We start from the raw sequence: 20,053 nt of genomic DNA on the forward strand, positions 1-20,053 counted from the left end.
GTTGGTTTCATTACATTATTTTGTTGTTAGTTTATGAAATTCGTTGAACAATTTCTGGAAGTCGATGATTTTTGTGTTGTTTATTGAATAAAAAACAAAACGTTATGTTTTCTAAACAAGTTTGGGACGCCGCTATAATCTACACAATTAAAAAATCTTTATGGCTCTAAATATAAATGTTTATATAAATATATATAGATATGATATATATATATTTATATACACATATATTTATATATACATATATTTATATATATCTATATATATATAAGATGTTTCTGTGTGTATGTGTGTTTGCCGAGGACTTGTTGGCTTGGTAAGAAGGACACTCCCAACTTAAGTACGTTCCACAACAATATTAAGCAGCTAACAATGATACAAAGACACAAAGTTGGCTCGGCCGTCTGCCCCTATATATATGTCATTGAGGACATCTTGTTGGACGCCAGTCTACAAGCGAGATATCTTTGCATTGATTGCGCTCTTGGAGCGTCTAAACAGACAGGCAGGCAGATAGACAGGCAGGCAGGCTGGCAGGCAGTCTGTTGACATGCTGGACAGTTGACGCTTAGTGGAAGATCAAATCAGCATCGGGTGCACCCTTCTGATGCTTGAACTTGTGCTTGTTGGGCTTCTGGTAATAGCTCTGCGTAAAGTTGCGCTGCTGTAGCGGCAGCAGCGACTCCTGATAATCCTCCTCCTCGATGCGTTCTGTAATATTCAATGTCAGTCGCTTTACACGCTCCTTCTCCTCGCGTGTCTTCTGTTCCTGTAGCTTTAGATTGATGGCCAGCTGCGAGTCCGATGGGGCTACAAAGGATTTAAACTGCTGCTTGCCTCCTTTGTTGCCACGCACCATCAACACAAACGGCACAGCGCCGCTGCTCTTGCTACCGCCGCCACCGCCCCCCTCATTGGCGGTTGCATCGCTCGAGGAGGTAGCAGCAGCTGCTGCCGTTACATTGCTACCGCCATCTAAAGTATTGGCGTTGTTTGCGGGAGTTGCGGGCGCAGCAGCGTTGGCCTTTGAGATCTGCGCTGCACTGTTGCAGTTTAATTGGTCGTAGGACTTCTTTTGAAGGCGAGCCATCATGGGTACAGGTATGTCCTTATTGGTGGCTTTGAGTGGCGGCTCCTTCAATCGCTCCTGGTAGGAATCGCTGGTCATCTTCTCATACATTTGCTCAAATTCCAAATCCTCTTTGGACTTCTCTGGCGGTGGCGGTGGCGCAACTGGCTCTGCCTCATATTCAGTCCAGTTGCCTTGATCCGCCTCCGAGCCGCCGGCAGCTTGCCGCTCGCGCTGATCATTCGATGAGCCGGAGTCATCCGTAACCTTAAAACCAAATTGCAATGCTATGAATCGGAACAAATCTATCTATATATATATACGACTTACGCCGTCGTCAAGTTCGGTAATTTCATTGATCGTAGACAAGCTAGCGTCTTGGGCATTGTTATTGCTGCTGCTGGCTTTTAGCTGTGGATACAGTTGCTCCTGCAGCTGATCAATGGCCTCCTTGGCCTGCTCCAGATTCTTATACAACTTCAGCTTCGGTCGAACACCAGCCAAGCAGTCACGATAGGTGTGATCGACAAGTATGGGAAAGAGATCGGAAGTATTCTCCGATTTGCTAAACACCGGATGCGACTTCTTGTGCCAATAATAACGCTGAAAGAACACCAGAAAGTAATCCAATCTGTGGAATAAAAGAAATCCGCGATTAGCTACTAATTTCAGCTTATGAATTTAGTTGTTATTTGCTTACTTCTTGCGCGTGGCCTGGCTGGTGAAGTAGGGGGCGCAGGTGTCGATCAGCATGCAGGCGAGCTTCAATCGAAACAGACTCTCGGGCGGATCGAGCGGCGAGTTCACGGACTGATCCAATGTCACACCAAGCGATATTATCGAATAGAGTGTATTAAGTATATGTGAGGACTCGACCAGCTTATAATTGTACATCTCGCCCAAATATTTGGCCATTGCGATGCGACGCTGTGACATCTTGGGCGAATGTATCTCTAAGCCGGCGCGTATATCCTCGAATACATTGTCTATGACAATGGTGACAGCACGCGGCTGGTAAGAACTCAATCCGGAGACGAGATCGGCCAGGCAACGTATGAGGGGGAAGCGCAGTAGATACGCTTTGCTTAAGCACTTGATCGCATAGCTATAGACGTCCGGATCGTTCCAATTGATGCGTCGCAGCATCTTAATGCAGCGCTCCACATTCTGTTTGCACAGCTCCTCAAATATCAAATGACGTATATACTCGTGCATGGGCGGTCGGGGCGTCAGCTCACGCTTAGCCGATTCCGGTGGCTTGACCAGATAGTAAACGCTCTCAATTTGCGCCGCATGACGCGAATCCATTGCAGTCGCCGTCTTCATGCGCAGCATCTGATCGAGAAAGACGTTCATCAGCAGCCGCGAATCGCGACAATTGTACAGATAGACGCCGCTGACCTCGACAAAGGCGCACGCCATCTCGATATGATGGTGTATGAAGTCACGCAATAGCATCTTTAAACAGCCCAAGGCATCGAACTTCTTGAACAGGCCAAACTTCACCAGTTCACCAATGAAGCGTACGATCTTCAGCTTCGACTCAATGTTCAGCTGATTCTTCTTGCGAATATGCCATTTGAATTCCTTGCGCAGCAAATCGGACAGATCGGCAGCCACATCCGTGTTGCACATATGAACAATGGCCACGAATCGTGACAGATATGGCAAGATATCGAGCCGTGTTCGCTGCACACTAAATATCGTTCTCGTTAGCTTCTTGCGCTGATGTTTTGTATTATAATTGAGCAGAAATTCAATGGCTGCCGAATCGATCAACTCCTTATTAACGCAATTGAACAGATTAAGTAGAAATACATCGAATTGCTGTCGTAGATGTTGGCTCTGCGATTGTGACTGCTGTGACAAGGGAGAGTGAGAGTGTGAGAGAGAGAGAGAGAGATATTAGTATTGCCTATTCGCAATCCAATCAAGTTCAGTCTGCACAGCTGCTAAGGCACTCACCGTTTGTTGTTGCTGCTGCTGCTGCTGCATGGCATGAAGAGCAGAGGGCGAGCGTGAGAGAGAATTTAGTATGCTTGCCGACTTAATGCAACTATATAGTTACTATATCTGACAGCTAAGATTCACTTACCGTTTGTTGTTGTTGTTGTTGCTGTTGCTGACGACCCAGTTCCATTAGCGCACTGCCCATTTTCTTATCAATAGGCAGCGGAGCAGTAGCCGGAGTTGCAGCTAAAGTAGCTCCCGCGGCTCCAGTTGTTGTTGCAGCTGCTGCTGCACCCGATTCAGCGGGCGCAATTGTTGGCTGTTGTTCATCTTGATCCTTATCGAGCGCCGTATCACTGGTTGTTGACGGCGGATCGTCCATGTCTAGCTCAGCATCGATGTTGGCATCGATGGCCTCCTCGGTCAGCTCGCTGGGCTCTTCGAATGTTTCCAGATCGACCTTGGGTGCCGAAAAGTTGGGCAAAAATTGTCGCAAGTCTGGCAAATCGGTGTAAAAGGCGCGCGTCTCATCATCGCCCCAGGGATCTAGTGTACCAAAGGCGGCGCTGTCCAACATATTGTCAATGACGGTGCCCGGATTACAGCACTCCGACTCTTTGGTCAGCTCCGGCAACGGCTCGCCCAACAGCTCAGAGAGCGACTGAGCCGATGCGAGAAGTTTGTCAAAGCTCGCCTGCATCAGTTCACACTTCTCGCGCTTCTCCTGGCTTATTTCACCCTTGCACTCCATGGTTCGTCTAATGTTCTTGGTCATGTTCATGAGGGCAGCCTGCTCAGCCAGCACATGCTTGCAGAGGGCCTTAAAGTATCCTTTGAGCATGGTGCGCAAATTGAGCTGCTTGTCGGCGCTTAAGAAATCCGATTTGGGCACTTCGAGATCGTATTTGAGGGCCAGCTGTTGCATCTTTTGCGGCACCAGGCCGGCATACTCCTCGCCGCAATGGCGACAAAACGACAATATTATTGAAAAGTTGCTATGATCATCCTTGTCCAGTGCTATCAGCTGCACCAGCACCATTCCAAGCAGCGCCAGACCCGGCTTCATCTGAATAACACCCGAGCTGACGAGCTCTGCAAACAGACGAAGATCCACACGCAATTTGCTCGGATTGCTAATCTTTTCGGTTGCCTTGAGCGCTTTCTGCCAAGCTTCGAGGAACTGTGTATTGAAGTCCGCATAGGTGCAATGGAGCTTGGAAGCCAATGTAACAACGGCTGGCACATCCGTCATCTTAAGTTTGGCCTCCGCTAGAGCAGCGCATATTTCCGATATATATTTGCTGAGATTGAGTGCCGAGAGTTCACGCAATAGCGCCTCCAGCTGTGTACTTGTGAAGAGCTTCAATTTCTTAACAAATGCCGTATTCTTCTTCAGGCTGGAGTCCAGGCGCGCAAAATACTCATCGCCAGGCAGCTCAAAGTTTGCGTTTTGCTGCCGCAGCTGGCGCTTGGCGTCAATTTTCTCCTGCAGCTCGCTGATGAAATGCTTCAGTTCAGCCAGTCCCTGAATCTCATCAGCTGCGACTCCAACGATTCCTCCAGTTGCTATGGCATCTGACGTTTCGGTATCTGCCTCGCTTACAGCTGCACTTGTTGTTGTTGGTGTTGTTGTTGTTGCTGCCGCTGGTAATGCTGATGCTGATGCTGATGCTGGTGTTGCTGGCACTGTGAGCGCCTCACTTGTTTTGTTGGCGCTCATAGCATTAAATTGGTTGATTTCGGCTATTTAAATAATAATAATCGCTAGCTGTGCAAACTGTTCAATCAAATCTGTATTCGAATATTGTATATGATTTGAGTAAGTTGCCCTCGCCTTCTTTCTTCCAACTAGCGTTTCGATTTGCAAGTGTTGTCTACTGTTGTTTTTTTCTCTTCTTTTTTTGCGTTGGCCGTGTTCGTGGTGCACATCGCACATCGCACATCGCACATTTGTATGTAAGTCATGTGTACACACTCACACTTTAACAGAAATCGTGTGTGGTACTAAATATCGATGAGCGTGACCTGCACAATATTAAACATATATATCGAACATACAAATATCGATACGTATTCAGGTATTCAATCATAACTGTCAGAAAATCGAGAATAATACACTGTTTTTAAATCAATATTAAATACAAAAATATTAAATATGCTAAACATTTTTTCCATGCATGTAGATGTAGCATGTAGTTCAAATCAGCACGCAATATAAATGATTCAAGTACGAAATTTGTATGCCGAATGAGCGCAGGATAGTCGCTCACAAAATCCAAATAAGGCATCGACTAACATTCTTCTTTTGGTTTATCAGAACGAGTTTCTTATCGATTGATAAGTGTGTGGCAACGCCGGTGTTTTGTCAAATTTGCTTATTGTGATTGCCAATATACGGTCACATCTAACCAACTGCAGCCATTAAAGCAAGTTTCGCAAAATGTTCAAAAAGTATGTATTAAACATAAGCCGACGCTTATTTGGCAACTAACGTTTGTGGATATATAGATTCGAGGAAAAGGACAGCATCTCATCGATACAGCAGCTAAAATCGTCCGTACAGAAAGGCATACGTACAACACTATTGAAGGCATATCCAAAACTAGAAACGCACATTGATTTAATATTACCCAAGAAAGACTCGTACCGCATTGCCAAATGGTAAGCTTTGCAACATCTAATTTGGGCACTAACCTTATTCTAATGAAATTTTGTAAACTTGCACATAGCCACGATCACATCGAACTACTGCTAAATGGTGCCGGTGAGCAGGTATTCTTTAGACATCGGGACGGACCATGGATGCCCACGTTGCGTCTGCTGCACAAATTCCCATACTTTGTTACCATGCAGCAGGTGGACAAGGGAGCCATTCGATTTGTTTTGAGTGGCGCCAATGTCATGTGTCCTGGATTAACGTCGCCCGGCGCCTGCATGACGCAGGCGGAAAAGGGCACAGTTGTTGCAATTATGGCCGAAGGCAAAGAGCATGCGCTGGCAATTGGACTACTGACGCTTTCCACAGAAGATATGTGCGTAACGACGTCTCTAACGATTTATTTTGTTTTTAATTCTTTGTATTTTGTAGATTGAAAGTAAACAAAGGCATCGGCATTGAGACGTATCATTTCCTTAATGATGGCCTCTGGAAATCGAAACCCGTGAAGTAGATTGCATAGCCGGCTAGCATGGCTAGTTAATGGAGCTGCTGCAGCAGCGCTCGCCATGCACTCGCGTCCTACTACATAGTCTTCGAGAGCAAAAGAATGGTCCTTTTTATTCTTTTTTTTTTTTTTTTTTTTTGCATATTTATTTAGCATTTGCAAATTCGATTGTATTTAATATTTTTGTAATTTTAAATGCCAGTTAAACTATTTTAAATCAATTCGAAATATATACAATTCAATAATTGCAATCAGATGCCAAAAGGCGTGCGCATTTACCTGCGCGCTCAGCAGTTGGTGCAACCACCTGTGGCGGTGGCCCTGGTGTTGCTGGTCAGGGTTGCCATGTGGGGGTGGCTATTGCAGAAACTTAACGAGATGTCAAGTTAGAATCTTTCCTTAAGTTTTTGGTAGTTTTGGTAAAATTTGGTTGTATTGGTCTAGGTTTCTTTGTATAAGTTTAATGATATTGATTTTTCAATGAGATTGACATGTCGACAAATCAGCTGTTGGCAATATAACGGTGCACATTGTGCGCTGCTGTTTATGCTCATCAATGTGACGTCAGAACGACGACCGATATGCTACGAAGAGGTTTATAAGATATACATATGTTGATACCTCTGAAAAAAGCATGCGAAATAAATGTATTCATAACAAATCATACAAACAACTAGCTACATAAGAAACCATAAAATAATATGACGCTTACATCTTTAAATAATTCGCAGGGAGCATATATAACCTTACATTTTGAGCCATGTGAGAGCGCCCGTATAATTCTTATGCCGCATGCGCAAGTAACGGTCTTTCTGAAAATACGTGTGTCATACGTATGCTTCAGTGTGTGCATGTATTGTACGTCAGCAGAAGTAGCAGCAGCGTAAAAAGAAATTGTTTTCAGTTTCAGTTGCTGTCAGCATTTGTCGCACAGCAAACAGTCAACGACAATTGCAACGCTTTTTGTAAGAAACACAAAAAAAGATAAGCAAAAACGAAAAAAAGGGATAGGAAAAGTGTTGAAAAACCACAAGTGGTAGAGAAGAGTTGAACAATAACCGAACTGGTAAAAGGAAGAACCACAAAAGCTAAAACTTAGAAAGCATTTGAAAGTGATTGTGTTGGTGTGTGTATGACATATGGAATAAAAAAGGGACATTCAAATTTAAATCCTGTACGTTGCAGCAGTGCACGTACATGTGGTGTGTGCGTGTGTGTTTATGTGTGTGTATATGTATGTCGGTGTATACGCCATTTAATGTATGAACAGTTTTTCAAGGAAAACGGATACACACTCTTTGAACTTTTTTGAAGGTGCAAAATGCAAGAGCAAAGTTTCCACTCTTTCATTCTTTTTGTCTTTTTGTTTTTGTTTTGTTATCGCTCAAGTGGGCGTGTGAGTCATGTTGAGAATTGCAAGTGGTCGCCAGGAGCAACAGCAGAACACGCAAAAAATCGTGCCCATTGACATATGGAGGTTTGTCGGCAGTATAAACAATATGGTCGCAATATGCCGTTGTAATGCACTTCGTTTTAGTTACATTTTTATTGATTTTATTCCAATCTTATTACCATTCTTTGTTTTCTGTCATTTTAAATTTTTGAACAGGCGCTGGCGCTAATTGAGTTGATGTTGATGACATGCATAGGGGAATCGTTCGCGCCTGCCATTCGCTTTTACAACTGAGCAACAACAGCAGCAGAAGAACCAAAGGCGAAGAAGGCGTACAGAGGCAACAACAATAATAACAACAACGACACAAACATTAACAGCTAAAGACGCGAGCAACAGCGCCAAGTGACAGACGAAACCAGTGACAAAAAGCGAGTGAGGCAGAGAGAGAAAGAGATAGGCAGAGTACACAAAGCGAAGAGTTGCATGTGTGTGTGTGCAATATGGAAGACCTTTTTCTGCTAATTATCAAGGAGTCAACGGGTACCAAGCACAACGCGCTGCGACAAACGGCGCAAATTGCTTACGGTAAATGCTTGCATATACATATGTTCTTCATTTTTACGCGCGTGTGTGTCTGTGTTTGTGTGCGTGTGAAAGTTTTGCGATAACAACAACAACCACAACAATAAAAGTCAACGACAATGGCAACGGCAACGGCAACGGTAAAGGCGCTTTGAAAACATGCAAGAACGTAATTTCCTCTTTTGGAGTTGTTGCTTTTGCTGTGCTTCCTCTTCGTTTGCTACTCATTATTATTGTTGTTGTTGTTGGCGTGTCCGCCCTTTTGCACATCCGCTGGCATTTCCTTTGTTTTTATATCCTGCAGCAAATGAAAGCGGTATGAAAAACGGAAATATTTACGGCTGTGTAGATATTTGAAATAGAACAAAATAAAAAGTCAAGTTACCTAAAGTTGTTATTAAATTAAATTCAAGAATTGGAACCAAGCTAAGGTTCCATTCCATAAGCTACCGCTTATTAAGCAGCTATATGTTGGAGCAACACCAAGCTAGCTCCAGGGTATAAATTAGTCGCTCACAATCGACTTATTGTTATTTTTGCTGTTCACAGACCTTATCTTTCACCGCAGCGGCAGGAAAGTAGGCAACAATTTGTGGCTAGTTTCCCCTGCTTGCATTCATTCCGCCATTTTGACCAAATTGCTAGCCTAGTCATAACGCATACAGAGTATTGCCAAGTCGTGCACATTGGAGAACACTATTTATCCCATTGTTTGTTTTTGTTTGTTGCTGTTTAATGTTTTTGTATTTGACCGCGGCGGCAGCAATATGTGGCTAGTTGCCTCTGGTTGGTTCCATTGGCACGCGTAATTGTTAGCCTGGTCATAACGCACAGCGTTTTATGCTGATAAGCGACTTGGAACGTTTCGATTTCGTTTGACCATTTATGTATTTCGCAGATAAACTTTATCGACAGCATGGCATACACAGGGATCCGTCGCACGAGCTGCGCTCCGTCTGCTTCACGGCATTGCAAATGGCCTTGGACACGAAGCGGCCAAAGTTCATCACAATGGGCCTTAATGGCCTGCATGTAAGTACAAAACAAAGAAAAAGAAGAAGAAAAGGAAAAAGAAAAAGTACACACACAAAAGCAAGAAATTCTCTATGAACAAAGAGCAACACAGAGGCGGACGAGTCAATTATCGAACGGGTTTCTAGGCAATTGTCCGCCCGTTTTCCTTTCCGTACCGGATACGTTCAGACTGACGACAGACACGAAATTGCGAAAATTGTGAAATGAGTTTAGCTAATTGCCGACAACCAGACGGACGGACGGAAGGACGGACGACCGGATGGACGGACCTAGTGCCAGTCCTGCCTTCCTATCGCATAATTCCATCAATGGAAATTGTATAATTTTGAGGCCAAGGCTAACAACTGCATCTCACGCAATTCTCAATCAATTTTAAAGCAAGCTTGAAAAGTATTGAGAATTGCACTTAAAATAATGAACAAAGGACAAACTCCTAAGAAATATTGCTTTACTATTTATGATTGCGATTGCCATTGCTCCAAGAGCTACACTTAAAATAATTAAGAAATGTCGCTTGCAGCGAGGTGGGGCTAAAATACAGCAACGAAATTCTCAAGACTTTTTAAATCATTTCGATGGACGAAGGGGGCTTCTGAGCTGCACTTGAATTAATTAAGGACATTTCTTGAAGTGAAATGGAAAGGCTTGGAACAGAACTGTATTGAAACAGTTTGGAAAGATTCAGTTCTAAGTGGGAAATGGAAAAACTTCAGTGGGAAACTTGGCTAACAGTTAGATAAACAAGGAATAGCTCTTGTATTAGTTTGCTATCTTTCGTAGCATACTTTTGTGAGTCTTACAGCTATTATATCGTGTCGTTCATTAATCTGGTTTTTGTATTCATGCATCCCACAGCGCGTCATCAAGGATGAACGCTTCTACATTGGCCTGGAGCCGGAGGATGATTCTGTGTGGCTACCCTCGCAGCTGTTGCGTGCCACGAATGGCATTTTGCCATCGACAAGCAGCGAGGATACCGTGGTGAATGTATTGCGCCTGTTCCTGGCCATGGCCTGCTCGCCGGCCTGCACGTTGAACGGGCGACTGCTCATCGAGATACTCTCGCGTTGCGGCGAATGCTGGGAGCTCGGCTCGCGGGCAATCAAGGCGGCCTCGCTGGCCGCCGCTTCGCAGTGTTTGCGCACATTTTGCGCCTTTCTCATCGAGGAGGCCGAGGAGGTAAAGAAGACAGCGCCCGCTGGCCTGATGACCCAAACGCAGGCGTCGGCCGTCTACAATGAGGTCATACCCGTGATGCAGTGGCTCTGCAGTCGCCTGGTGGAGCCGAATGTTAACAATGCATCGCCGAACAAGAAGTGTGAGAATCCCAGTTCGCTATATCTAACCGAATGCATCCTGACACTCAGCTCGGCGCTGCCACGCAATGTGCATGCCAATCCGCACTTCACCTCGTTCCTCTGGCAAAAGTTCTGTCCAACATTGGCCGCGGCGCTCGGCTCGCCGGGTCGCATTAATCTAGACAAAAAGTTTACCTACAAGTAAGTGATGGAGCTATGAACGTGGAGCTATATGAATTATATCTACATCTTCTGCCTGAACAGAGACGCTCTGCACATGATTGAGAACGAGGCGCGCGGCTTTTTCACTGGACCTGGCTTGGATGGGCCGCAGGCTCGTTGCGTCTACTTGACAGCGATCCAGTTGCTGCGCATCGCCGGCGCACACGGCTCGCTGCGGCCAATGTTGGAGGCTCTGTTCCATCGCATGGTATTGCTGCCGGCGCCGCTGAATCGCACCGAGCCGTTGCGCTGTGTGCGCGAGATCTTTAAAAGTCCGGAACGCCTCATCGATCTGGCGGTCATACTCTATGTGGACAAGAACACGGCGCAGGGCTGCAGCGACGAGATGGCGCTCTTTCGACTGTATGCAAATTAGACGATTCGAAACGATTCGTATTGATAATAATTAAAACTTTTCTCTACTCGCAGCCTGGTGGATGCCATGGAGGAGTGCGCCTATGGCGCCAGTGCAGGCAGCGCCACAGAGGCTAGCTTGCAGGCGAGCGTGGAATGCATGGTCGCCTTGCTGGATAGCCTGCAGGTCCTATGCAGCGGCGAATTGACCGAGTCCATGATCAGTGATCAGATCGTGCAGGTGGTTAATGCACGGCACGAACTGCTCAAGGATGCGGACTACTCCGGCCCGTTGACATATCAGAGCATGGCAAGGCTGCCGGCACCATACCGGGATGCGATTGTTGAGTTCCGGCAAAACGTGTTCGAGACATCGTCCGGTTCGGAAAGCGAATGTGAGCAGCCGCATGAGCAGGATGCTGCCTCGAATGGCTCTGGCGATACGGAGGGACCGGAGGACGATGAACCGAGCAGCTCCAGCGACGAGACATCGCGTGTAGAGAATCGCTGGCCCTATTCCCACTTGGAGGCGCCCGTCATGCCCATTCGAACAGACAGCGATAATGATCGACAGCACGCGCGAGACTTCGCAAAGGCTTTGCGGCAGGACTTAGTGCCGAAGCTGCTGCGCTTGCGCAGCTGCGTCGAGCTGGATGAGGCAATGCAGGAGTTCGCGTCAGCTGTGTGCCAGGAGAACAGCATGAACTTTTCCGATTTCGATTACAATTTAACAGCCATCAATGCGGATGGTATATACCTGGCCATCTACTCCTCGTTGCTGCTGAGCCTGCAGCTAATGCGCGCCGGCTACTACGACCAGCATTCGGTGAAGGAGAGCATATTGGTGCCCATGTCAGAGCAGCAATTCGTTACCTCCGTGCAGAATACGGGCGTACTTGTCTACCTCTCCTCACCCTGGCTATGCGAACTCTATCAATCAGTTATAATTTCCAATATTTTGGAGGCCATGACACGGCAGCAGCTGGAAGGTAGTGGACCACGTTGTGCTCTGGTCGATATGCTTTGCGATGCCGGCGGCTTGGCCAGCACACAAATGCTATCCGAATGGCAGCGATTGCAGACGGCGACAGTGAAGCACAGCGATGACGAACAGCACGATAAACGCCGCGAAGCGGCAAAGAAACTGTGCCGTCGTCTGCTCACGTGCTGCTGGGACTCGATGGTCATTGTGCTCAGCTCCGGGCTGGGAGATCTGCAGAGCACCGCCTCCAACAAGCTGGTGGCGCTCTCCAAGCGCACGCTGCGCGTCAAGGCCAAAACAAACAAGTCCAATGGTGAGGCGCTCTATGCCATGTGCCTGGACGGACTTCATTCGGTGAGGCATCCGATCATATCATATCTATATATCTAGCTAATCTATTAACAATCTGTATAGGCTGCCACCCTGAGTAACAGCCTCAATTTGCAGCATTTGGCTGGGAAAATACTCAATCTCTTGGCCTCCAACGTCTGCCAGACGAGTGGGCCGCGCATCTCGGCCAGCCAGGCCATGTCGATGGACGTCGTTCTCACGGGCGGCTTGAATTTGGGCAGCTACAGCGCCGACTGCTGGCAGAGTATCTTCGCCGTCTGTCGCCATGTCAGCCAGCTGGAACATGAGATCTTCAGTATGCAGAATCCCTCAATAGCTGCGTCGCCGGGCAGCAGTCGGCGCGATCTGGAGACGGGCGAAAAGCTAAGCAACGGCAATGCTCAGGATAAACTCAATCTGTCCTCGATCCCCATCGACGATGACGAAACGTGGTGAGTACTGCGATATGCCAGATATGCCAGTAATAAGGTGCGTTTGGAGGTAGTGAGAGGCCAAAGAGATACGGACAGAGAGGAGCGATAGGGTGAGAGATCTGGAGGAGGAGAGGAGAATATAGGAATATGTATGAAATAGGGGAGAAAGAGAGAAAGGGGGAAGAAGAGAGGGCCCTAGAGGGACAGTCAAGGCAGGACAATCTCCAAACCAAGCCAACTCATGCAGTCAGACGCTATAGGCACTTAAGACCCTTAAAACTAAGTTGATCTATCTTTTACAGCGTGGATGTCTATAGCTTTTTGCAGGCGCCGCTGCAAAGTCCCAATACGAATATCACGTCTATCCTAAAGGTATACTCGGGCACCAACGAGACTGTGCTGCTGAGCCAGAGCGATACCTCGAAGGTGCTTTGCGCCCTGTCCCACCAGGCCGAGAACCTATTCAGCGATGCGGCCGAGCGTCTCAGCCTGCCGTCGCTGTGCCAGTTCCTGAAGCATTTGTGCCGCGCCTCGCGCGATCAGCTCTACAAGAGCCAGGTGGCACGCAAGGGCGGTGGCACGCGCATCTGGTGGCCGAGCAAGGGCTGGAAGAAGATCGACTCGCTGCCCATGTCCCTGCTACTGCACCGCATCGGCGATGTAACGCTTAAAGTGTTCCGCAGCTCGCGGCCGCTGCTGCACGTGCTCAAAGTGTGGGCCATCACAGGACCGCATCTAATGGACGTAAGTGAATACTGCATTTAAGATGTACATCCTATCGAAAATGAACTCTTCAATTGTGATTCACTTTCAGGCCGCCTGTCACCGGGATCGAATGATATCGAAGCGAGCCATTGAGTATATACACGATATAATCACGGCTCTGCTGGTGGAGCAATCGGAGCTGCCTTATTTCCATTTCAATGAGGCGCTACTGAAGCCCTTCGAGAACCTCCTGAGCATGGACACCTGCGATGTGGACGTGCAGGATCAGATTGTTGCCTGTTTGTATGAGATCGTGGAGGCGCATCGCACCGAAATTCGTTCCGGCTGGCGGCCGCTCTTTGGAACGCTGCGGAATGCCCGCAGCCGCATGCTAAACATGAGCAATATCATCGACATCTTTCGCGTCTTCCTCGACTCGGACAATACGCTGGTGTTTGCCAATGCGGGCTTGGATTGCATACTGTGTCTGTTGTCCTATTTGGAAATCTCTGGCAATAGCGGCGCAGGCAACTCCGGATCCAATAATAATGCTTGTGGCGAGGACAACGACAATACGTTCCGACCAACAGATTTTCTGCACGAAACACTACGTTTCCTTGAGCGCTGCTCCAGTATATTGGGCTTCATGTACAGCATGCCCAAGTGCCCGAACTTCCACTCGACGTACAAGATCAAGGGCATCTCGTATACGCATATCATAGACGCCAACATACCCAGCTCCATGGAGAACTTCACATACTTCGGCAACGATTATCTGCAAACGAAGAACGAACAATATATGATATCCTATAGATCGCTGCACATCGACAAGGACACGATTGTGAAGATCGATGAAATGGACAAGCCGTCGGGTGTGTTGAAGGTGTGGTTCCTGCTGCTCGACGGCCTGACCAACTCGTTGATTGTCTGCCCCTATTCGCATCAGGCGCCCATCCTGCAAACCATCTTCAAGCTCTTCAAGAATCTAATGTCCACGCCGGGCATTGATTTCGGTTTCTACTGCATCAATCATCTCCTCATACCCATGATACAGGATTGGTTGCGTTACATTAACAAGACGGCGACCAGCTGGCAGCTGATTGAGAAGAACTTCAAGCACTGCTGCTGCATGACCACGGATCTGGTTGTGGAGTTCATTGAGAAATCGGTGCCGGAGCAGCGGCGCTTGGGCGCCAGCACTAAGACGCGCCTCGCCCAGATCGTTCATCCCGCCGATAATCTGATCTACTCGAAGCTGAAGTTCGTAACGGAGCAACTGCCAGCAGCAACGGACGGGCAGCAACATGCGGGCGGCACACAGTATGACAGCTGCTCCAGTTCGGCGAGCGATGAGCACAATAATAGCAGCAACAGCAACTCCACAAATCCTCCAAATCTCAATGTCAATCACAATCTGATCGAGTCACCCACAAAGATATCGGGCTCAGCGACGTTGGCACTGAAGCAGCTGCTGCTCGTCCTGATCGAGTGTGCGGCCCAGTCACAGGAGGCGATTGCAAGGATCTCGGTGTCCTGTCTAAAGCATGTCATTCTCTCCACAGGCATGCTCTTCAACGAATCCCAATGGATGATCGCCTGCTCGGCCATACATCGCGCCTGTACGGTGACAATAGCACCGCTGCGCCAGCTCTCCTTTGCGTTTCACGAGAAGTCGAATAGTTTCTATGGCGATTGCGCCAATGTCAAGGTGGCAGCTCGTCGAGATAGCACTTTGGAGGAGCTGGCACGCATCTATGCACTGGCCCAGCAGGTCTTCCTCTCCGACAATCAGCGTGAGCCCAACCAGAGCCAAGGTCCCGGCCAGGCGACAACGCCGACTTCAACAACAGCCACTCAAATCAAGAGTTCTGGCTCAGGATCGGCACAGTTGTCCGATGATCGCAGCTATTCCTTTCTGCTGTATCCACTTAACAATGGCTTCAATTCCAATCTGGATAATTTCGTCATACGCATACCCTTCAAGAACCTGGTTGTGGGTCTGCTGGCCAATCAGATGCTGCTGCAGCTGGTGGCCAAGTTGTTGCTATCTCGCCTCAAGTGCGTGCCACAGGCGGTGTCCACTTGCATCTTTGACAATTATGCCGCTTCCGCGTCGACGCCCAGTCACGATTACGATCTGGATTTCCGCTCGAAGGAGATTCTGCTGCGTTGCGTCAAACAGTATTTGATGTCCGCTTTGGAGTTCGATTCGCGTCCCGGACTGAAGTTTCTCATGCAAAAGGTCTCGAATATTGAGTATGCGGCCAATTTGTACAAGCAGATGACCTCCTCCTGGATGATCTACTACATAGCGCTGGTCGATTCGCATTTGAATGATATTGTGGTTTACAATTTGGGCGCTGAGGACCTGAACTTCATTTTGGAATCGTGCTCAAGGCTGAACACCACCACGGTCAAGAAGAAGGAGAACTTTGTGCGTTATCTGTTCTGTCTGCAGGACGCCTGGAATCTGGTCTGTGAACTCTACTTGAGCAACTCGGCTCTGCATGACATCGAGAATGGCAAACTGCGCAACCAGCAGCAGAAGCTGCCCATGCATCTGGCCGCGGCCAAGTCCATGTGCATTGCCCTCAATGGCAATGGAGATGCGGCCAGCAGCAGCGCCAACAATCACACGGATCTGGGCAATGATGCCACCTGCAACGGACGCCCCAATTCCACATCGCCCAGCAAATGCGTTCAGCTGGAGGAGGAGAATGTGACAATGACCACGTTAATAAGCGAATTCCAGCCGAAGTGTCGCAGCAATCCGTTCGACACGAATCGCCAGGCGGCCAAAACGGAGGCCGAGTCCATATCTCCAGAGATCGAACAGCAGCGTGCGACGAGCATCCTTAAGGATTCGAACTATAAACGTGCGGCGCTCGCTCAGCTCGTGGTCGCCTCCATGGAACTGTTGCGCTCCCTGCCCAACGAGGCCGAGGAGAACCTGAAATTGCTAATGACGCCCACAATAAGGGAGGCGTTTCGTCTCGTCCAGCTGCAGGGCAACGAGCTGAAGGTCAACCAATTTTAGGCAATGCTTGTTGAGTTTTATTTTGATCTGTAGACGCAGCTAAACATGCCTCTACACGCTCCCAGGTTCACGCACCTATTCTCACTCTCTAACTCTGACTCTGTCTCTCTCTGTATCTCTCACTCACTCACTCTCACCCCCCCCCCCCTCTCTTTCTGTATCTTTGAGTGGCAGCACTCATGTATTCACTAACCCATATCCTCCCACTCCAAGACCCTGCCTCAGTTCAATCGAATCTATATATAACATTCACGCAAGCTTAATGTTTCTTATTATTATAAATTATTGTTTCAGCCTAACCTAAGTTTGCTTTAAACTGAGTTTAAACCAACTTCATTCTACCCTAACGTAAATGTAAACTCAAACTCATCTAAGTTCAATTGGAATTAACCTAACCTAAGCTCAATTAGGTCTAAAGTTATTGCGATCTAACTCCCTTTGAAATAAGCTCTGAACCTAACCATAATTCAAACTGAACTCAAGTTTAGATCAGCTTAGTTCAGTCCAAATCAGCTCAGTTTACACTAGCTTCAATTGCATTCAACTTAACCTAGGTTTAAACGAGCTCAAGTTCAACTTAACCTCAACGACAGTTGAATGTTGTTTCTTGTCGATCAGCTGTGTGGCTTTTGCATAATGTTAATTAAGGCTACGTTTTACGACGCACGCTCTCTATCTGTCTCTCTCTCTCTCGCTCTTGCTCTCTGACACACGCACTCACACACGCCAACCAAACCTATCTCGCTCCTTCCACAGCAGGCAAAACCATTTCAAAGTAAAAGCTCAACATGAAAAGGCACAAAAAGAAAAACTGAACGAAAGTACAATTCGAATGCTGCAATAACAAGAAGAAGAAGAAGGAGAATAAGTATTATTTAACGAAGAACAGAAGATAACTTCCAATGTAAATTGTAGTAAAACCAAAGAAGAAGAAGATGCAGCAACGTAAGCAACGTAGTCTTGTACATTGTAACTATTTAGCAAAAAAAACCCTTTTTGAACCACAATTTCAACAGCCCCACAGCACGTTTACCCATTAATTCCATTATAGTCATAGACTTTCTCTCTTCCCCTCTCTCTCTCACACTTTCTCTCTTGTATGTGCACCACTGTAAAGTTCTCTCTCTCTCTCTCTCTTTATTGCTAAGTTTATTTTAGGCGCTCTTTTTAGAGTCTAGGAGTCTTTTCCGTTACGAATAGAGAAATCAAAACAGAAAAGAAACAAAAACCAAAGCAAAGTAAATTCTTTTATAATAGTGGAACATGTGTACTATATATCATCGATCGCTATTATGTGTTGTGCCTAAGTAGCTAACCTAAAAACCAAACAAATTGAAATGAGAGGAACTAAACTAAAACTTAAACTAAAAAAAAAAAACAAAAATTATTTTTGATGGCCTTTAAGCGTAGAGCGTAGCGCCATAATTGATTCAAAACTATATGCCAGCCTATATATACATACATATATAATATATATATTATATAAGCGATGTGAAACCTATAATATATCTTAGCCTAAGAGCCGCTTGAACAACTTCTGTATAGCCTGTATATTTTCGAAATTAACGTTAACTAAGCGATCTCTGAACATATATAAGGAGATAACTGTATGCTCTATAAAGCAAAAATCTTAAAGAAACTAAAGATCTATATATAAAATCGGACTTCAGCTCAATGTTATAGACATATATAAAGAGAACTAAATGTAAACTGTATTATAGCTAATAATTTGCCTAAACAAAATTATCCATATATATATATACATCTATGAAAATGTATTATCTATTATATATATACACCACATATACATATAAGTGTATGTATTATAAAAGTAAACATATAGCGAATGTTAACTAACACAAAATCAGTGCCGCCCATTAATCCACGATTACCACCATTAAATATTAGTCAAACACATACACACACACACAGCCAAGCACAACACACACATATACTTATAAAGCCTAAAGTATTTTATGCATACACTTCACATACTGGTATACATATATATATGAGCAAAATATATAATATAAACGAGGGTATTCTGTAACGTGGAAGATGAAGAAGATATAAAATGAAACTAACATTTATTTATCTAAATAGTTATTTATATAGTTTATGTAAAGTCAACACACTTCATTGAATACCCTCGTAGATATATTCCAAATATATAGTATATGTATGTATATGTGTGTATGTGTGTATACTTGTATGTGAACCGTAGTCCCGCGCTGCCTTTAAACTAGCATACATTTTGTACCAGTGTGCGTACCTAAGAGAAACACAAACCTTACAACAATTCTCAATACACTTTTGCACTAATCGCCGTCGTCGTCGTCGCTTCTTAGCCTCCGTTCAAAACTTAGCTTTAAAGTTCGTTTACGCGCAGCTTATGAAGGACCCTATATTCAAATACATATAGCCATACTATAGCATAGCATTATATATATACAGATATGCGTATTTAAAAAGAGCTAAAGAGATATATAGCTACATAAATATATATATGTGTGAACATTGCTATATCTCTCCCTAAATGTACGTATATGTATTATAGTTGCCTCTTGAATATATACTCTATATTGTAAATGTCAAAACGAAAAACGAAAAAGAAAGAGAAACGAAAAAGAAATCATTTTTATATATATCTGACAACTATACAGAAGACTATATATATATAAATATATATATATATAGATATATATATATTTATATCTATATGCATATATATATATATATATATATATATACATATATATATATATATTAGCTACAGCGCTACAAATCTAAACGTACATATTTACGAGTACTATATATATATATAAACGACTATATATTTTTCGCTTCTTATATTATTTACATACTTGCCCATCTCTCTTTCAAACACTCTCTTTCTATCTAACTTGTAACTAAAACTAATTGTATTTAAGTGCGAAGAGTATGACACAAACAACAAAATTGAAATGAGATACGAGAAATGGGGCATAGCGAAATAATTGAATTGCAAACTATGTATGAACTTCTACTCTTGAAGAGTCCATTTGTAATATGAATGAAAAATACAAAATTAAACAACGCTTTCGCAACTTTACTAAAACACATCAACGTCTTTCAATTTTCAAATTCAGTAAAACTGCGCGCGCACTTTTATAACTAGCACAGCTCACATCACTAGAATGGCAACTGCTCGAGTGGCAGCACTTTTCAACGAGCTATCGATTAATCGATACATGGAAAAAGCCATTTACAGAATTTGAAAATATATCGTTATCTCTTTGAACTGTTTACTGTTTAAGACTTCCGTTAATTTTTTAGGAAACATTTGCTTTACATTACTTCCCATAAATTTGCAAATAAAAATCAATAATTTGCAGTATTTTGTGTAATTTTGTTGCTTTTTTTTATATATGCCACAATTCCACGTTTATTATATTGCATGTACATATAGATACGTGCACATACTTCACTTGTATTTGTTATATCTTTATATGTATA

The 20,053-nt window shown here is 45.1% G+C and overlaps 3 protein-coding genes across 8 annotated transcripts; 2 read left to right on the forward strand and 1 right to left on the reverse strand.

Moving 5' to 3' along the window:
• Positions 1–279: 279 nt before the first annotated feature.
• Positions 280–4,974, reverse strand: LOC111597255 (regulator of nonsense transcripts 2). Its single transcript, XM_023311858.2, has 4 exons — positions 3,165–4,974; positions 1,770–2,929; positions 1,400–1,700; positions 280–1,336 (listed from the first exon to the last, which is right to left on the reverse strand). The coding sequence occupies exons 1-4, from the start codon at positions 4,737–4,739 to the stop codon at positions 569–571; spliced, it is 3,804 nt and encodes a 1,267-aa protein (XP_023167626.2). The 5' UTR covers positions 4,740–4,974; the 3' UTR covers positions 280–568.
• Positions 4,975–5,181: 207 nt separating this feature from the next.
• LOC111597256 (malignant T-cell-amplified sequence 1 homolog) lies at positions 5,182–6,293 on the forward strand. Its single transcript, XM_023311859.2, has 4 exons — positions 5,182–5,470; positions 5,528–5,680; positions 5,749–6,051; positions 6,108–6,293. The coding sequence occupies exons 1-4, from the start codon at positions 5,460–5,462 to the stop codon at positions 6,187–6,189; spliced, it is 549 nt and encodes a 182-aa protein (XP_023167627.1). The 5' UTR covers positions 5,182–5,459; the 3' UTR covers positions 6,190–6,293.
• A 633-nt stretch (positions 6,294–6,926) lies between these two features.
• On the forward strand, positions 6,927–18,001 carry LOC111597260 (brefeldin A-inhibited guanine nucleotide-exchange protein 3). 6 transcript variants are annotated; one of them, XM_023311865.2, is made up of 9 exons: positions 6,927–7,249; positions 7,793–8,164; positions 9,060–9,193; positions 10,052–10,695; positions 10,759–11,079; positions 11,146–12,406; positions 12,467–12,834; positions 13,119–13,560; positions 13,631–18,001. In XM_023311865.2, the coding sequence occupies exons 2-9, from the start codon at positions 8,080–8,082 to the stop codon at positions 16,556–16,558; spliced, it is 6,183 nt and encodes a 2,060-aa protein (XP_023167633.2). In that variant the 5' UTR covers positions 6,927–7,249; positions 7,793–8,079; the 3' UTR covers positions 16,559–18,001. The 6 variants fall into 6 exon arrangements, with proteins under 6 accessions (XP_023167633.2, XP_023167632.2, XP_023167638.2 ...); XM_023311864.2 differs by having other exon boundaries at positions 6,927–7,148; XM_023311870.2 differs by having other exon boundaries at positions 6,927–7,148; positions 13,134–13,560.
• Positions 18,002–20,053: the final 2,052 nt, after the last annotated feature.

This window comes from Drosophila hydei, unplaced genomic scaffold (genome assembly GCF_003285905.1).
Source record: "Drosophila hydei strain 15085-1641.00,03,60 unplaced genomic scaffold, DhydRS2 tig00000413-arrow-arrow-pilon, whole genome shotgun sequence".
Taxonomy (NCBI): Eukaryota; Metazoa; Arthropoda; class Insecta; order Diptera; family Drosophilidae; genus Drosophila; species Drosophila hydei.

What these genes read in the sequence shown, in the direction of transcription:
- LOC111597255 (XM_023311858.2), bottom strand. Translation starts at nt 4,739, where the DNA reads ATGAGCGCCAACAAAACAAGTGAGGCGCTCACAGTGCCAGCAACACCA. An exon ending in AACAACAACAACAACAAACG is followed by an intron (nt 2,930 to 3,164) that starts GTAAGTGAATCT and finishes CCCTTGTCACAG; the next exon opens with CAGTCACAATCGCAGAGCCA. An exon ending in TTACCGAACTTGACGACGGC is followed by an intron (nt 1,337 to 1,399) that starts GTAAGTCGTATA and finishes TTTGGTTTTAAG; the next exon opens with GTTACGGATGACTCCGGCTC.
- LOC111597256 (XM_023311859.2), top strand. An exon ending in TCGTACCGCATTGCCAAATG is followed by an intron (nt 5,681 to 5,748) that starts GTAAGCTTTGCA and finishes ACTTGCACATAG; the next exon opens with CCACGATCACATCGAACTAC. An exon ending in ACGCTTTCCACAGAAGATAT is followed by an intron (nt 6,052 to 6,107) that starts GTGCGTAACGAC and finishes TGTATTTTGTAG; the next exon opens with ATTGAAAGTAAACAAAGGCA.
- LOC111597260 (XM_023311865.2), top strand. Translation starts at nt 8,080, where the DNA reads ATGGAAGACCTTTTTCTGCTAATTATCAAGGAGTCAACGGGTACCAAG. An exon ending in GACAAAAAGTTTACCTACAA is followed by an intron (nt 10,696 to 10,758) that starts GTAAGTGATGGA and finishes CTGCCTGAACAG; the next exon opens with AGACGCTCTGCACATGATTG. An exon ending in ATCGACGATGACGAAACGTG is followed by an intron (nt 12,835 to 13,118) that starts GTGAGTACTGCG and finishes TATCTTTTACAG; the next exon opens with CGTGGATGTCTATAGCTTTT.